The sequence below is a fragment of the Astatotilapia calliptera genome, chromosome 12, assembly GCF_900246225.1.
Source record: "Astatotilapia calliptera chromosome 12, fAstCal1.2, whole genome shotgun sequence".
NCBI lineage: Eukaryota > Metazoa > Chordata > Actinopteri > Cichliformes > Cichlidae > Astatotilapia > Astatotilapia calliptera.
The window spans coordinates 9949343-9968505 of record NC_039313.1 but is presented as its reverse complement, the minus strand read 5'-3'; the positions used below and the strand labels follow the sequence as shown (position 1 = coordinate 9968505).

General features: G+C 41.4%; 1 protein-coding gene across 4 annotated transcripts in view; it reads right to left on the bottom strand.

Moving 5' to 3' along the window:
• LOC113033855 (ADP-ribosylation factor-like protein 15) overlaps window positions 1–19163 on the bottom strand; it is a 103288-nt gene that overhangs the window by 59945 nt on the left and 24180 nt on the right. For all 4 annotated transcript variants that reach the window (XM_026188008.1, XM_026188009.1, XM_026188011.1 and 1 more), the window contains 2 exons: window positions 2476–2620; window positions 1009–1068 (listed from right to left, as the gene is read on the bottom strand). In XM_026188008.1, the coding sequence (XP_026043793.1) occupies window positions 1009–1068; window positions 2476–2620 (205 nt within the window). The remainder of the gene's footprint in view (window positions 1–1008; window positions 1069–2475; window positions 2621–19163) is intronic.

Genomic DNA, 19163 nt, shown 5'->3' with positions numbered 1-19163 from the left:
ATCATGTTACCACTGTTACCACCAGACTGGCTTTGACCCAATCCAGAAAAACCTCTTTTGGGGGGGGAAAAAAACAAAAAACAAAACCCCTAATGCGTTCTGTCCAAATTTGGTAGCTCCCTCGTTGGTGGTCCCCCCCCAGTGCCTCTTTTTGCATTTGTGTGAGTGTGTGTGCTTCATCTTTTCAGACGCCTAAGTTGGGTGATCCTTGAAAATATGCACTGCACCTGTCATGCACAGGAAACTGAAATTACAAAACAATCTATTCCTTTTATTTCTCAAGGCTCTCTTTAAGGACTTCGATTGCATTAGCTCCGTTTATTTATCCCATCCTCCACCTCAGGTTTCCTCATCTCAACTTAATAGCTTCCTCGAGGGTTGTACATTTCCAGGAATAATACGGTGCACGTTGTTCAGCATTGGAAATTTAAAACACACCAAAAAACAAACACACTAACACATCTGACGTCTATACACACACACGCCTGTGTCTGAAAGATGTCATGCTACAGGACACAAAAAGAAACATTTTTCCCCATTCTTGATGTTTGTGCCCGCTTGTGTAAATTTCAATTGAAGAGATGGGGTGAATACAGATTAAAGACAGACAAACCATTAAAGTATATATCTAACAGGTCACATATGGACTTTTGTATACCTGTGCAACATATGAGTGTTTTGTAATCGAGGAACAAAATATTCCAATGATGTCATTGGAAAAAGAAGCTGGTCATAGTTTGGTGGGTAAACAGATCATAAAGTACGGATTTCAAAAAAGAAAACATTCATTATGGCACAATAACCGTTGCCTACTTTATATTGTAAGGTAAAGACCCTACAGTAATACAAAGAAAACAGAAAATCCCAATAATCACATGATGCAGTTACTGTTACAGGGGCCAGTTAACCTGTTAATGTCTACGATGGCCCACAGCATTTCATTGCTGGGTCACTCCGTTTCATCTAATACAGACGTTACAAACTTGAATTCCTGCATTTACTTCTTACCTCCAAGTTCTTTTACATTCAAGATGGCATTTGGAAACGGTACTGCTTTGATGCTGAAACCTGAGAGGAAAGAAAACAATGAAAATCCATCATTGCAATCACCTAAAAAAAAAAAAAAAAAAAATTGTACTTCCCTCCGTGTCAGTGTGTGTGTGTCCAGCACATGCTAGGAGTGATGAGAGTCAGCTTTTAGGAATGCTGGCTCCATTTACTTTTCAATAGTGAGAAAGTGGATTTTTTTTTCTTTAAAGAAAGAAAGAAAAAAAAGGAAAGAAAAAGAAATCAATTTTATCATTAGGTTTCCCCGGGATATTTGGTGTACCTTTTCCAAACCAGCTGGTGAACACACACAGGACTGACAACATATTTGTGTTATAAACATGAAAGAAAAACACTTTGTGTGGTCCAGTTTTAGAAAAACAGAAAAACAAGAAGAGCTAAACAGAAAAGTGTTTTGTTCTATGTTGGGGTTAGCGGAGGATACAACTAAGTACTATCGTGTATTATGTGGTTTGTTTATGCGGCTGCGTACGGGAAATAGTGGAGAAACCCACTAAAGGGCAAATTTAATGTTGCTCAAATTATGCTAACTTGTCTTGGTGGGAATTCATTTCCTGACAACATTTACAAATAGGAGGAGAGATTTGAAAGCAGATTATGATTTTACAAGCATCTAAATTAATCACTATGTACATTACAACAGTGCACAATTATAAAGCAGGAAGTAAGAATATTAGCAGGAGAGTTCCCCCTTTATTGGCCTTCCTGTTCTTCCCTCTGTACATTTGGCAGATGGACAGTGCTGACAGCTAAATCTGCTTTCAGAGATGAACACTAATTTTCTAATTTATCTATTAAGGCTTACTCATCAGCAGGCGCAGAGAGCTATTCACTCACCTAACACACCCCCTGACACAGAAAAATGCAAACTAACTGTTACAGGCAGCACATTTGGGAATTACGTTATATTTAGCTTCTCCTGGAAAAAGAGTAAATCTAAAGTGGGACTTCTGCAACAGCTCAACACTGCTGCTGTCAAAGCCCGCGAAGGAGACAGGAATGTCAGGGTTCTTGAGGGACTGCATATATGGAAAGCAGAGTGCTGACTACCACAAGAATGATGTGCAAACCCTGAAAACTCCTTCTATTCTGGACATAACACCAGCCTGCCACTTGATTGAAGAAGAAAAAAAAAACAAGTATTGGCAGGTGACATCCTGACATCTATTCTGGCACAAACACTGGGACTGGAAAAAGTCCTTCCTCTATTGGAAAACTAATACCTGGATAGTACTATCTATCTGTTTCAAGAACATGATGTCCTTCAGATTCGAATCACAAAGGACTAAAAAGGAGAAAGATTGCAAGAACACATGTGAGCGAAGGGAGATAAGCATGCACCCTCTGCTGTTGTACCTAATTTTTTATGCCTTCTTTTCCACTGATCCATGTCTTATAACCACATACCTGTTGTAGGAACTATGCCATCGGTGCTCTCACTACAGAGGCGTGAGAGCAAGCTGGTCTTTCCAGCACCTGTCAGGCCAATGCACACCACATCATACTCTGGTCTCGGCGGTGGGGGTCCTTTACAGCACAGTGCCCGAAAACACTAAAACAAAGCATACAAAGCAATGAATGCATTGGAAGACAATTCTACGCGACGGGGGAGGGGGGGGGGGGGGGGGGGATAGGGAATTGGAGGGAGGACCGCTATAATTCTGCATTTGCAATCAAAACAATTCTTAGGATAAATTCTTGCCTCCATAACTCTGCATGACAACTCTCACAGGCATTTCTGTCTTCATACGGCAAAACAAAAATTCACACCTCGTGAAAAAACAGGCTGAGTATAGGATACACGTGCAGCTGATGTACAAGGAGCAAAAAGTATACAAATGATTGAGCAGAAAGCTTAATAAAAAAAAAAAAAGAATGCACCATGACAAAGAATGATACTACCATGATTTCTACATGTACGAACGATCTAATTTAATCATGCCACATAGAGAAAATGTCATTGACAAACTATATTCAATCAGGGGGTTAGATGCATGCATCCAAGTGCTGGTCCAACACGTTTTTGTCTGCATGTAAACCTTGTCTGATTGGGCCCTTATGGCAGCCAGAGGCAGACCTGTCACTCCATGAATCACGGCCTGGGACTGAGGGCCTGCTGTGAGACATTAAGGGGCAAATGCAGTGTGAACCGTGAATGAGAACTTTAAACTTGTGTGGGGAGATCAGTATCCAAAACTAAAAAGAGATCTCTTTTATTAGCAAGACAGGAACCAGTCTGGACATGGCAGGACAGACACACGCACACACACGCACGCACGCACGCACGCACACACAGTCTCCTACCCATCTACGATATCACATTTCAAGTACAAGAACATCAACACAAGATTTCCTACTGCTCATGTCAAAGGACGACCCTCCTCAACACACTGTTGCTGCGCTCAGAGACTTTAACAAGAAGTAAAAACATGCGCAAGTCTACATGAACTGCTGCACATCTGTGTGCACGCTGTCCAGGTGTGCCATCAGAAAAAGAATACCTCGGTGGGCAGAAGCAGTTAAACTAATGAGAGGATAAACAAATATTCATCATCAGTTTTCAAGTAGGTCTGTATGTTTGTATACTCCGGCTTTAAGTCGTTGTAAAATACTTTTTATCTCAAGTTAAAAGAATCAAATGAACATCCAATAAAAGAGCAATTTTACAAGATGCATCCATTGCCACTTTTAAATTGGAGGAGAACAAAACAAAGTGCTTCAGCCTCAGTTCATCTACAGAGCCCAAGACATCAATGACTACCGGGGTCAGTTTTCAGAGTCATGCCAAAACAGGACTGCCGTTTGATGGAGATGTGGGGAATCTGCTTCAGCAGAACCAGACGTCGGCTGAGCAACCCGAGCCCCCCCGACTCCTTGGTGAACCCACCAGTCTGCTCAAACAGGAAACATTCTCCTTTTCCAGAAAAACTGTAAGATCAGAAACACACGCGTGTCAGATGGAAGAGCACATGTACAAACTTGGTTTGATTGGGTTATTTTCTTCTCTTCTCTGAAGCCACATGTACAGGTTTCTGTACAAGGTGAAAACTACCCCAGCTGTCAGCCAAGAGGACTGACAGCTGATGTTTAAAAAGAAGGGTTGAGGTAAGTGAAGATGGAAGAACTCAACCAGGTACAAATAGATATTGAGTTGAATAACTTGAGTGTTCCGAGCCCTATGAAATAATTGCTAAACCAGGAGTAAACATTGTTTTTAAAAAGGCATTGAATCAGGGTGCTGCCCCATTGCGGGAGCAGAATGAGAGGACTACTCCCACCAGAGAGTTGTGATTTCACAACAGTTACTAAAGGAGCATCCAGGCCCTGACCCTGGGGTCCCCATGTACACAGTGGCCCCTGTGAGAGAGAGATGGCAGCTCCCACCTCTGGCCCTCTTTGACAGGTCAAGATTGACGAGGAGAGCTTGCTCAAAAGGCTCACAGGAGAAAAATAAATATATCGGTAGGCCTTTGCCTACTTCGAGACGTGCCCCTCCCCGTCAACCACATACTCAATGTGTCACTGAGACCAAGAGCACAATCACAGAGATTGTCCAATGATGAGTATTTCCATAAATCTCCAAGCTATTTATACACACAGCTGAAATTGAGTTTTTAGTTGTATTTGACCCATACAGTAACCTGTACTTTGATATAGGAAAACATCTACGGAAACTCATGAAAAAGAAAACCTATGAGGCCACTTGTCAATCCTGCCAAAAGACTCTGGGAATGACAAGCATTTTATATAGACTCTATTGATTAGTTGCCTCTTATAGAATTGGACATGTTCTAGTTGTGCTTTCCTGAAAGACCTGCCTAGACATTACCTCACTGTTGTTGTGAAAGTTGATTAGCTAGGCTTTATGTAAATGAGAATCATATCACAGAAGATGTAGCCAGGCTGCATTTTCTCCTCAAGAGAAAGATGCATGACAGGAAAAAATGGAAAAAGAAACACCACGCTCCCCAGGCCTCCAATTTTAAAAAGATGCCAAGACTTTTAATGGGTGACACAATTAGGCCTCCTGGCAGCAGAGCATAGCTCAAGTAGACACTGAGCTTATTAGCATTTAGCCTCATCTAAATAATGGGGGGGTTCCCATATCAAGAGTTTAAAAGGACAATGATGTATGAAAACTGCTGCAGTTCTTTTTCCTCCCAATGTTTTACTTCACATAATGCTCAAAGCCACACCACATGGTATAGCGAGAACTCCAACAATGTCTCCACAGACCCTCCTGACCTCAAGTTTGTTCATTTGCATATGGTTAACACATGATATATACATGGATTTAGGGACTGAAAAAGATCAAGGCAAAGGGTCCCACTGACTAAAGGATTCAGATAGACTTAAAAGAAAAAAAAAGGAAAAAAAAGGAAAAACAACTAATAAATGAAAACATTTTTGTCAGTGACACATAAACTATCATGGTGTAAATTCACCTGACGTGGTTGGATGGAAAAAGAGCCAGGCTCTTTTTAGAAAATGACTTTGTATTTTTAGAGGTAATAAATGTGGGATAGAGGGAAGCCGCTATACCCACAGAAGACTAGTTCACGTTTCACTCTCGTACTCTCTTGCTACTGTCGAGACACCACAGGACCGGAAAATAGGCAGTGGCACGACAGCATGTTCCAAATTGAGGCTCCCAACAAGCTTTCAGTTTGTATGGACAAGCTTTGATCTTGTTGAAGTTATTAAATTTAACTTTTGTGTTGTCAAAGGAGACACAGAGAACATAGAAATCAAATATGCCAGCTTGGAAACGCTGATTTCATACCTATTCTGTTCAACCGGATCTTTGGAAACGGTAACATAACAAGTACGGTTTCTGCATATTTCTAAAACATCTCAACAGGTGTGCAGCGTCAACTAATTCTGCTACAGAAATACTCATGACAGCTACATAAATACTAGGGGTGGGGGGGAAAAAAATCGATACTGTGTAGTATCGTGATATTTTGTTTGCTAATAATGTATCGATACAGGGACAGCAGAAATCGATATTTTGTTACAAAAAAAGTTTTTGTAACAAAACTGACTTCAGAGCATGTTGATCAGCTCCTTTTTCTGAGCAAGAATCCTGACATTCCTTCACTGTCCAAATGTGTTTAACTTTTTTTTTGGGCAGTAATAAACATGACAGTTTACTTATTTTAATTTAAGACATGTTTTATTTTAATTAAGTTTAAAACTTTTTTATTTAATGTAAAATTATATTTTTGTTTTAATTTACTTTCAAATTCTTCAGTTGCTGAATGGGCTGCATAGTTTTCATCAATTGCATAGTTCAGAATAGCTATAATTGTACCAGATGGTTGCATTCAGTTAAGTTGGACTAGACTGTAATACAAACTGTTCAGTTTGTCAACAATAAAACTGACTGAAATGAGAGAAAGACTGAGTGCGAGACTTTGATATTAGATAAAATGAATATTGATAAAGTTTACCTTTATGTACAGAATCTGAATATCGCAAAATATTTTTTTAAAAATTGCAATAATATCGTATCGTGCGTTAAGTATTGTGATAATATCGTATTGTGGGATGTATGGTGATTCCCACCTCTAATAAATACTACCCAGTAATGGTTACCAATCTTTCTGGATCCTTACGATCTTTAAGTCTTAATATTTTTTATCAGGATGGTTGGCTAACATTACCCAAACTTAACTAAAACTGACAAATGTTTTTCCAGAAAAGTTCAGATACAATATTATTCTGCAGAAATACAGTAAGAGATGAAACTTCAACTTCAGCAACTGAGTAACTGTAAATGTTTATCCAGTGTTTAGTGTTTTTGGAAAAAAAAAAAAAATAATAAAAACAGTTTGGGGAGACAAAAGAACGAAAATTCTGTAAACCTTTGGAAATAAGGTGATAAAATAAGAAATAAGATTGATTTATAGGGAGTAAGTGCCAGATGACTGAGTCAACTGCCCTCACCACATTATACATTTTGCAAAAAAAAAAAAAAGTGTCTGAAAAAGCAGCAAATTATACATGAAGAAAATCTGTCAAGCTGATGCATAAGTGCCCTTTTTAGCCCCTGTCCTGCCCATTAAGCATGTAAAACACCATGTTGAAAGGTAGATTACTCATCAGTGAGTAAGTCGGAACTATTTGCACTCATCACAGTCATGGTGCTAATGAGTATAATAATGCCCGCTTAAAAACTGCTGTATCACATTTAGCCTTTGGTATTCCAGAACACACAGACATACCAAGAAGTAACTGCAGCCTCCCCCTTGGCTGCAAACACATAAGCTGCACATACTGACTTCCGGTACAACAGAAGGGACAGGATAGAAGAGAGGAGGAGGAGGGAAAAAAAACAAACAGAAAGGACACCCAAGACACTGGCCTCAGTAGTCATGCCCACTGCAGACAGACAGACAAAGAGTACGGGCAAGCAGTTTTTTTTTCTTTTTTCTTTCCTCCAGACTAAGTGTCGGGACAACACTTGTGTGCAGGGCTCACTCCTGACCTTTGGAAATGACAGTCCTTTATATGGGTGTCCCCATGGAGGAGCAGTGCTAACAGCTATGTGTGTAATAACACACCAACTACAGTCATAACACAGGCCTGCAGTGGAGAGGAGAGGCAGGCTGTGAGGTATGAAGGTAGTGTAGGGCGAAGCAGGGAGGTGGAGAGGGTGTGCAGGCAAAATGGGAGTGGTGGTGGGTGGATGGCTGCATTCATTCATCCTCATTCATCTTCTCCCCCCTTCAGTTGTTGTTATTTGCCACTTTGAAGCTGGATGGGGGGTGAACAGTGGGACACAGTGTGGTTCAGTACAGTGAGGGTAGGGGGGGTGTGGGGCGCACTGCATGCCATTCTCGTTAAGGGGCGAGATAGACGTGCTAGACACACAAGGCTACTCAATGGACTCTTCCCATGCTAGGTTACTGCAGACTGTTGTTACTCCAAAATCACAGATTGCTTCAGGCCCGGGGGCCTGTTCTTCGTACCTCGCTAAGTAGGTTAGCCGGATTAGATTGTTGACGATTTCGCGTGATCCTGGATCAGTCGGTTCCCCGAAGCTCATCCGGGACTTGCTGTCATAGCAACAGAGCCGTAAGCGTAAACCTGCTCGGGAGCAGGTTTACTTTATGTAAACAGGATTAGATCGCGGCCACGCAGGTATGTCCGCTTCATTTATACGAAAGCAACAGCGATATTTTTCCACTGTTTCACCATAAATAAATATTATCAATGTAACTAAAGATAATGCAGTACTTGATCCTTTTATTGATGTCACACAGATACATACAGGTCATTTCCTAAAAAAGGGAAATGAACTATTAACATTCTATTACACGTATGTGATTATTACAGATGTAATTCATATTTCAGAGTAGTAATTGTAAATTACTTCGTGTAATCAAGATGAGAGACCACGGCTATAAAAGCGAAGGTGGATTTGGGAAGCCTGTCGCAGCCATGTCCTGTCCGTATACGCGACCAACCCATTGCGGAAGGTGCAAGATTGATAAGGAGAGTTTTCAGAATCCAGCGTATATTGCGGGACAGACAGGATCCTTTAGCTCAGCGCGACAGTGTGCTCATAGAGAGATATCGATTTTCCCGTGAGGGTATTATTTACTTAACCAACTTGTTGACGAGGGGGTGCAGGACCACCACCTGTCTTTTTTTCCTCTGCCCTTTTCTTGGTTGCTGTTATGAACAAACTAACAGAGTATTACAGGCCAGTATTACCTTGCCAAGAGACGCAAAGCAATCTAAGAGATAAATATTACCATTCTGTAGAATACTCCTGTATTCCACTTTTACTTGTTCCCATGTTCTTGTGGGTCCTGTTGTGGCTCTAATGTGAAAGGGGATATAATATAACATATTATAATATAATATAATTCCATATGATATTGGACAATATAGTGTCATATGATAGATCTACCCTACCGCCTACTGGTGTTGGCCAGAGGGGCCGATGGCGCGATATGGCAGCCTGGCTACAACCGTAGCTGCCTCCACCAGTGTGTGAATGTGGGAGTGAATGAATAGTGGTATCGTAAAGCGCTTTGGGTGCCTTGGAAAGCGCTATATAAATCCAATCCATTATTATTATTATTATTAAATTACCTACGAGTTTGATTTGTCAGCAACTTTCTGCCAGCCCTCTCTCCTTGCTTTTGCAGCCTTTGCAGTGTTCTCTTGCGTTTTAATTAAACTCTGAAACTCCTGAAATCCCTCACTCATGAGTTCTTGCTCTGCTGCCGGAAAATACCGAGCACGCCCCTTCGACATTTTCGCCGACCAATCAGCGGGTTGCCGATCAATGTTTCTACTATCGATGCGTAGCCCCTTTTACGACACCCAGTGATGTCACATTCCTGCGTCCAGCTGTAGTAATCGTCAACAGCAGGTGTGTTCGGGGAACCGGATTAGCGAGCTCACGGTTAGCGCGATGATTTGATCTTGGATGTGTCATTTGATCTTGGATGTAGTAAGCGACGTACGAAGAACGGGCCCCGGGTCTGCACCACCACACACCAAACCATGCTCCACCCTTTATTTTGCTTCGTAACATAGCATATATTTCTGACCATTAATTGGGCATGCTTAAGTGTTACTGGCATTTTTCTAACCACACATGCCTCTCATAGCAGTGGATTTTCTTCCACTGGTGCAGACAAGATGCTACCAGTATTATGCCTATGAGCACAAGCACGAACGACTGTTTTCTTATACCTTAATTACAAGTAAAAACAAATGCCATGTGGATTTGGCAGTGAGAACTCTGATATGCTTTCAACTGTAGCTACAGGTGATGAAATACAAGATTTACTGCACTTCAAAAATGATGGCCAGTTAAGGACACTAAACAGGTGCCATTCATTATCCCGCATCAGAAATAGATCCCTGAACAAACACACACACACACACACACACACACACACACACACACACTGAAAGAGTACACTGGAACATTTGGGGGATACGCATCGCTCCCGTTCCATGTGCCTCGACAATACACATCCAGTTGTGTGGAATGTTTTTGATGCAGGGCATGCTGAATATGTCTACTGTTGACTTCAACAGCTTAAAACAAAATATCGCAGAAGGCTGCTGAACTGAAATGACAGACATACAGCAATAAGAAGATGACCCTGTCTGCGCCAGCTCAACATCCCGTCTGGTGAAGTAGACCGTGTCTTACTTAAGTCGACAAAACAACCCACAACCCATTATGCCTGCTTGTCTCTGTGTTTACGGGGAGGTCTTGTTTTAAAGGCTGATTTGCTTGTCACCGTTTTGCAGGCACATCATCCCTTTATTCGAAAGCAACAACCACTCTTTTTCTCACTTTCTCCGTCTCTCTCCCCTATCACCCCCGCTACCCAATTCATTCATCCCACTTCTGTCTGTCTGGCCCTCGTTTCAGAGCTCAAACACTATTGCCCTGACGCTAAGATGTCTGGACAAGGAGACAAGCTAGAACACACACACACACACACACACACACACACACACACACACACACACACACACACACACACACACACACACACAGAAAGAGTGAAGTTAGAGCGCCCCCCAGCTTTTTGCTGGAACATACCACATCTTTTACACTGCAAAGGAAAGGGCAAAGCTTTGCTCCAACTCATTTAATGTAACTTAAGTAACAAGAAATGGCTCTAAAAACCTTCATGTATCAAATTTCCACCAATTCTGAGAATCACGTTCATGGCAGCAAACACAGAAAGAGAAAAACAAATTGGTGCTGCCTGCCACTATCGAACAGAAGCGAAATCCCTTCATTAATTTGGCTAAACAAGTTAACGTGACAGACTCTTTGGAACCTTGAATCCAGTTTTAAAACAACCAAGATATGTCTAGACTATAAATCTCAACTTCGAAAAACAAACTGAAGCATCTACTTGCTTCCCCCCCCACTTCACTTCCCCTTTTCAGTAAGCAGCTCCAATGTTAGCCTTCTCCTATCTGGCCTGACATGGTAGCTTGTGACCCTGCCTGGATGAGGAGAAGGCCAGATCAAAGGCAGAGGAGCAGCCTTGGAAAAACACTTGGGCTGAGAATGGACGGGATATCTGTCAGGAAGCCTTTCCCACTGGGCTCACTAGTGCTAGAGCCCAGGGATCAGGTTACCACCCAAAAACACCGACATGAAAGAGGGGGAGACGCTAATCCGCATACATGGGGCTCTCTGTCTGTCCTCCAGTTGCACTCCACCACCAATAATGTATCCCTTCGTCCCCTCTGCTCCTTACCCTCTAAAATCTCCACAGCTCAGTATCTCTGAGTCACCGCCAAACCACACCAATTTAACTTACCCATACACCCCCCCGGGCTTCTCTACACCACCACTTCTCCCTGCTTCAACACCCCGAAAACACTCAAGCTTCATCACAGAGGATTAACAGGAAACCCTGACACACCCTTTTGTTGAGGAGACAGAGGGGGGCTTGGGTGGTTTGCCACCCCGAGAGGGTCTTTTTTATCCACTGGGGTTCCTGATCCAGTTAGAGAAGGAGACGTGAGGACTTCATGTCTCAGCATTCTTACTAACATCAATGACATGCACACACAAGAACTTCCACAACTCCAAGCTGTATAGACGAGGCCTGCTGGTGGCTATCAGTTTTCCAGTAGCAATGAGCAGGGACTAAGAAAAGAAGGATGCAGTGAGAAAAGAGGCTGGGGCAGGGAGGGAGCATTTGTAGGAGTGTGTGGGATAAAGGGAGTGTTCAAAATGAGGATGGCATATATGTGTATGTGTATGTGTATGTGTGTGGCAGGGAGTGGGGGGTGGGTGTCAGTGCTGTAAATCTTGATGTCACTGACAGGAAGACTGTTGCAGGACCATTACCATAAATCTGACAAACGCTAAGTTGATGGGAGGCTGTATCTGTCTGGTCAGGGACCAGTCTAGACGGTCCTATTGAGGGGTCCTACAGCGTAGCCCTGTTTGTTTCCAGCACCATCTGGATGTGGCAGTAAGTACCCGCTGCTGTGGTTCACATATGCAAACAAACACAAAGTATACAATGTGCACCATTCCCATAGCCATTGCAAAGGCCCTGATCTTTGTATCTCAAACAATAACCACAATTTATTTGTGTAGTGTACTGACAGAAACTCTAGAACAACAGGTTACACACAGTATCAAAGTAATATCAAAGTTCTGTGGTCAACTTTCTTGTATAATTATTGCATTAAAATGTTACTGTGAACTTCTGTGGATGATAAATTGGTAGCTAACTATTCAATGGGCTCCTAAGGACTTTTGTTAGATTAAAGCAAATCTACACCACATACACTAAACCGTTAAGGTTGTGAACACGAGAACTCCACAGTGGTGGATGTTTGCACTGAAAGCTGGGTATACGCCGCAGGCTGCACGGTCCTGAACAGTTTTGCTTGTTGGCAGGATGTATTCACTCAAGGAAGCAGCCGCTGTGTGGAAGTGGTGCTGCCATGAGGTGGGTGGCATGTGTCACATAAAACCCGAATGAATGTCCAGCAGAACACTGCATGGCAACAAAATGAGTACTCTTAGTCACTTCACCTGTCAGTGGTTTTAATGTTGTAGCTGAGTGGTCTACACTCTAATAACTGTGTTGAGGAAGATGTGACTCAGTGATTCATACAGATTACCTCATAGACACGCTATGATTAACAAGGTATGTTCTCAAGTTTAACCCCCCCCCCCCATAAAAACACCATCTCCCAAGAGATGGAAACACAAAAGCATGATAGTTCTGCAGTGCTGAATGCTTTTCAAGCATCCATAACATTTGCAAGAGTCACTGTGACACAGCTCTTACAGATGCTTTTTGTAGCCTGCGTTTCCTGCCTAAAATCTTATGTTCATTTTCTACAAACGAAGCTTGAAAAACAAGCTCTTGTTTAGTTTATCAAAGATTTTCTATTGAGGCACCGAACTACTTTAAAAAAAAAAAAAAGAAAAGAAAGAAAAACAAAAACATCTCCTCTCTCTCCCTCTCTGAGTCTCTCTCAACAAACTGGGCAAGAGTTCACCTGAGGAGAATCTGGGACTGATCAGCACTGCACGGGTTCCACACTTTGACCCAGGCGTGGGTCACAGTGTAGCCTGAGGTGAACACTCTACAGTTTAATACTTACACTTTGTTTTTGATGAATACAGACGTGTCCCCTCATTAACAAAGTTCCTAATCTTCATGCCTTCATGCTTGAAAGGAATGTAACGAGTAGCATAACAAATGACTTTTAATGTACTCCATTACTTTTTAAAAAGGTGTTCTGCGTAATATATTTAATAATAACTTTGAGTAATGACTAAAAAATAAATAAATTAAAAAAATATATATATATATATATCTATATATCTCTATCTCACAACAAAGAGAGGAAATACCTCAACAAACATGCACAAACATTTGACCCACAGCAAGCAATTCATTTACATGAATATAATTTCTTTATTGCTGCTTAGAAATGGTGGCGACTCTCAAAATGGAGCCAACGAGACTTGATGAGGAATCAAAGTCAAGTCCAAGTGATATTGATAATGGAATCTGAATCACTAAATTCGTATCAAAACCCGGGTTAAGATTGTCTGAAAGATCTGATGATCTGTAAGATCTTGGTAGGAATAATATAATCCAAACAGCGTGTCCCTCTAGACCCCCAGCCCCCTTCCCAGCCGACACATTTATCTGTCTGGAGCCTACCTTGGAGCTTCTGTGTTTCATGACATCTACTGGAAAATTACATTAGGTTGAGAATAAGAGGGACAGCATTAAGGGGCCCACCCACGGGACTGTTTTCATGTTCTTCTCTTTTTGTTCAAGAAAGCATAAGGGTGAGGTGGTGGCAAGGCAGTTGCATTCACAGTGGACACCTTTACTCCATGGGACATCCAGAGGGTAGATAAGGAGGCCACAGAAATGAGGGGGTTGAAGGGGTTCCACTGGGCGCCATTACGGTAAATAAATCTCCTAAATTGGGGAGAGCGATTAGCTTGGCTGCATTAGCATACTGCGGCGGCAAAAACTTTGGTATCCTGGGCACAGCGTAGGGCAAAAAGATGTTTTTCTGCACCCATATAGAGGATCAAAGCTTAAGGGGCCCCCTTTTGAAGGCCCTGAAACTAGTGTGCATGAACCAAGGGGGGTGGGGGGCGCCCCATCTCACAGACATAAAAAGGATGGGTGGATGGGAAGGGCACTCCTCTCACTTTCATCAGTTAAAGCTCATTTTCATACAACATTTATGTATCGATGACAATCGATTGTTGATTAAAGCAAAATTAGGGCCCCCATTCTCCCTGAAAAACGTGTGGGAACGTTTCAAGTTTGTCGTTAAATGTGAAAGACTTTTCCTCATTAGTCATTTCATGGCTCCAGTTTGACAAAAAAAACACAAAACAAACAACAACTAAAAGCCATCAGAACAAGACGATTTTTATATAGACTGTATGTAACACAACAATAATCATAACATATCTATAATATTGTTTCACTGAACTAGTCCTCACATCATAAGATACAAACAAGGCCCAGCCATGGGGATGATATTAACAGCCTGACCCTGTTGATAACAAAGTGTGTGGATTAGTGTTTGGGAGATCTACCAAAGATGGTAAATGGAGGTGTTGTAACCCACAAAACAGAAAAGACATTACTTATTATGAATATAGTTGTGGCTAATGATGTAATCTAAACTCAGTATGCAATCCAAAGCTTTCTGAAACCCGTTATCAAATCTTCTTAAAGTCAAATTGCAAGAAACTGAATTTACAAATAACTAAAACTCATGATTCTATCTACTCTTCTGGCTATATTAATCAATACTGACATTTCTTATTTAGTTTAATTCTTGTTTACAACCTACAGCCCAAACTTGAGTGGATCGGCAGATGATGCGAAATGTTGACATGATTAAGAAGTTTAAAATAGGAAGCTGATCAATGGAACTTTAAGCTGTGGTAATTCCTTCTTGTTAAACTCCACTGTAGGACGTGCAGTGATGTGCCCTTTCACTCGCAAACAATCTTTGCCAGAGTTCATTCGGGGACTTGGACAGAGAGTTTCAGTAAAGTTATTACAAAATTTGTGATTTGTAAGACACAACTCTCTGTACTCTGTTGAACAGGAACAGAATCCAAATGGGAAGTGCTATCGGATCACAACCCTAGGTGTGGCACTAGCAGTGATGCCAAAGAGAAAACAGACATATTTTCACTGAGATAAGGATCATGAATGATGAGTACTGCAACAAATGAAGACACTAACATCATTACATTTATGTGGAAACTTAACATCTGTGAAAACCATACTTCATGCTGTCACAGATCTGGAAGACCTCTTTCATATCTTGCATCCAGATTGAGTGTGTGTGCTTGACAGAGCTTACAACTCACACATGTCAACAGAACAGGTCTTAAAAGCAGTGACAAACTGAGAAGTTCCCAGTTTCCATTTATCCAAGTAAGTGTTGCCCAACAACAAAAACTTTTGCACATGGCAATATAGTGAAAGGCAGAAAGCAAGTACAATCCCTTTGATTCTGTCTGGGTTTGGTTAAGACATCTTGTTGAACTACACATTACAGCCAAAATTCTGACACGACACATATGCATACACAATATACTATACAATTACATGCATCTCTGACCACCTCAAAGTAGGTACAAGCTGACCACAAAATCCCATTCGGTCTTATACACAATGAAAAATGGCCTGGCTTTCTTGGGTTCCTTTTTCCTTGCATAACCTCAAGATAAAGCATCATTAGGAAAAAATAGGACATTTTATATACTGCAAATACTATAAGAAAAAACTGCAGTAGTGTACAATGTCATTTCTGATGTAAAATGTCAATGCACCTGTGATTCCCTTCTACATCCTTCCTATTAATAGAAGCAACAAAGCTCATGCTAATTGATTTTGTCTATGGTTTTAGAAGTGAGAGAGCCAAGCTTTCATTCTATACAACTCTTCTCTCTTACTTCACCACCGCTGAGGTGTGTTTAACTGGCACAGCTCACACAAGAAGTGGTATTTATAGGAAAAAATTAACTATTTAAGATGCTGGTGTTATTTATTTATTCTTTGTTTTCAAAGGGTTTTTTTATAGGTTTTTATGAAGAGAAGTTGTGAATCATCCACTTTACAAGGTTATACAAAGGAATGACAACATTATGCTAAAAAGCCTGTAAGCATGCAATTCAGGCAATTTAATACCTGAACATTTGCTATTATGAATCTTCTCTAATTTTGATTTTATTTTAATTATGAGTCACACATGAACAGTACTAAATAAGAAACCTGAGCTATAGTGAAAACATAAAACACTAAACAAATAATCCAATCCATTTTCCTTATTTTAGAAAAAACGGGGTTAACATACAAAGATTGAGAGAAACAGTGGCTTATCACTAGTTTCACACAGCTTGTCGTCCTCCTGGATAGTGATAACAGACGTGAGAAACCCAAACACATCAAGTTTCCCATAAATATACTGACTATGAAATTGTTGAGGTCACTTGGGCATGTCCTTGGAAATAAAATGAAAATATAACTAGTTAAATGTCTGGAGGCTCAGAATTTCTTTGCTTAGAGTCTTGACAATGAGAGGAAAAAAAAGAAAACAGCCGTATAATTGTTAGTACAAATGAGCAGATGAAGACGTAAGAACGGTAATCAGACCTGAATATTTGTGAAAGAAACAAATGAAATGATGCTCAGTGACCGTTTGATGCCATCCGTCAAGTGTGGCAAAGGCCTATAAGGCAGTGATTCCTGAACATGTGCAAATATTTACTGAAAACAAATTTTAAAAGGATAAAATTAAGAAAACTACACGAGATGAGACGCCAAAGCCAACCATCTGGAGGTATTTCAAATCACAGGTCATTCTATGCCATAACCTTATCCAGCGAGTGAATCTATAAGAGTTCGGGGCGTTTCGGCACGTTTGTCGGACGTTAACCAGACACATTGTTTTAACCTTTGCCGGAGAAGCTTCTGTCTCATTCCCAGGGGCTGGCTGTGTAAAAGGGTCAATGACTTCAATAGGCCTTCATTAAGCACAGTTAGTGTCAACAGTTAATTATGCAAATTAGGGGACCCCTCATGTGGTTTGTGGGTCCCTGGGCTCCCCCTTTCATTGCAGCCTCACACACACACACACAAAATAAAAGCACCACCCTGCAGACACACATACTTCATATAGCACATACGTTCACGTACACACAGTATGCCATTCACACGTTACTTTTCCTCCTCACTCATTTCTTGCCAGGAATCAAAAATGCAGTGTTATGTGCTGATATATAAATGGAGGCCAATGAGGCCCCTGAGGTCTCCAGTGGCTTTTCTTGCCATCAAAGGACCTCCGGAAGGTTCTTGCTGGGTGAAGCTGAAAGCCCACCAAGTTCTCCTCATCAAGGCTAGTGAGTGGGGGGTGGCATCCATGCTCCCTCAGAAACAAAATGGGGGAGAAAAAAAAAAACTGCATCAAAACAGTCAATTAGGCAAAAATGCATGACAGCCAAATTCGAGCATTGTTTCTGTGATGGTAATGACAGGCCCCTTCCACACATCTGATGTCTGCGGCCCCCTGATTTTCAAATGGTGGGAAGCCATCAGTAATTAATAGTCACACGCTTCGGGCCCCTCAGTTGTGACTGGCGGATTCTTTGTAGGCCCGGGCTAAAAAACTTCCAGTCCACATCTACCTACTTCTTGTCATCCCATCACTGCTAGTTTGTGTCCATCTCCCTCACAAATGGATCCATCACTGCCTGCTGTTTGCTTCATGTACATTGTTTATCAGCCATTTGAGTGGCTCCACTTCATTGTAGGGGGATTGTTATGGGCGCCAATTGTAACCAGCTCCCCCTGAAGCCTCCATCTAAACCCGTTCACCTCCCACTAATTGTGGAGAGATATGGTCTTTGGGGGGTTTAAAAGGGTGGCTAGATGAAACGGCCTCCGTTGTGAACTGAAAACTGTTCAAACACCACAGTTCCTTTTGGAACCAGTCTCTTGTTTGTTATTTTGTTTGCCTTTGCTTTTTTCCCTAGCAAAGAAAACTTCTCAAAAACAGCAGTCTCAGAGTGATTATGTAATAGTAAATCAAAAACAGACTGTAAGCCACACTGGTCCAAATCCACCAAGTGAAGCTCTGGGAGCAAGTCTCTGTTCTTTCACCATGTGATACAGGTGTCATATTTTTGTGGCTACAGGAAAGAATATCTTGCAAGAACCCCATAACCCCACAGCAGTCTATTCCTGAATCACGGTAGATATTTCAACGCCAGGTTGAGCAATGATGATTGCATTACTGGTTGTCATTTGGCTCATCCAGTGGCTTGCTTACACAGCCAGTTCCAAAATTGTTGCTAAACACGTGCTTGGTCCAATGTAAAGATGTCATACAGTGAATCCAAAAGGTGAGCCAAAAGGACCGAGCATGGGCCAGGAGACAGGAAGGGTCTGTGCAATTCATTGCCACCTAACTGAGTGGTATGCATTCATGCTGTGATCATTTTGGTGGAATATAGCACAATCGATTTAAAATAAAATAGCAAATTATAATGGATTTGTCCAACTTTAAAGACAGTGCTTCAGGACAGTGATCTGGAAACTAAGCTATTATGTTACAGCCTTGTTTTGTTCCCAGTAACCCCCCCATTATTCGTTTTTAACGAGCAAACTGAAGCATGTTTGATTAGTCCAGTTAGGTGCCTGACCTCAGATGAACCGATTATGTTTTTCACTTGCTGGAGAAACTGAAAATAAAGAGCTCTTTCAACAAGAAAAATAAATAAATAAATAAAGAAGGCTGCACAACAGGCCTAGAGGTTCATGACCAGGGCAACAAAACATTTAATATAATGGCTTTATGTTTCATTTGCCCAGTGATTTTAGATCCCCTAATACAAGGGGGTTATATCAAAACCAGCTAATATGGCACAAGGACAAACCTTAATCCGCTTTAAAATAAGGCTGATCGTCAACATTTTACTTACTATACAGTCACCATTTAATTTCAAATCCAAAGTGCTAGAGTACAAAATCATCAACACCCCTAAACATGTGCCGCTGATACTTTCTACA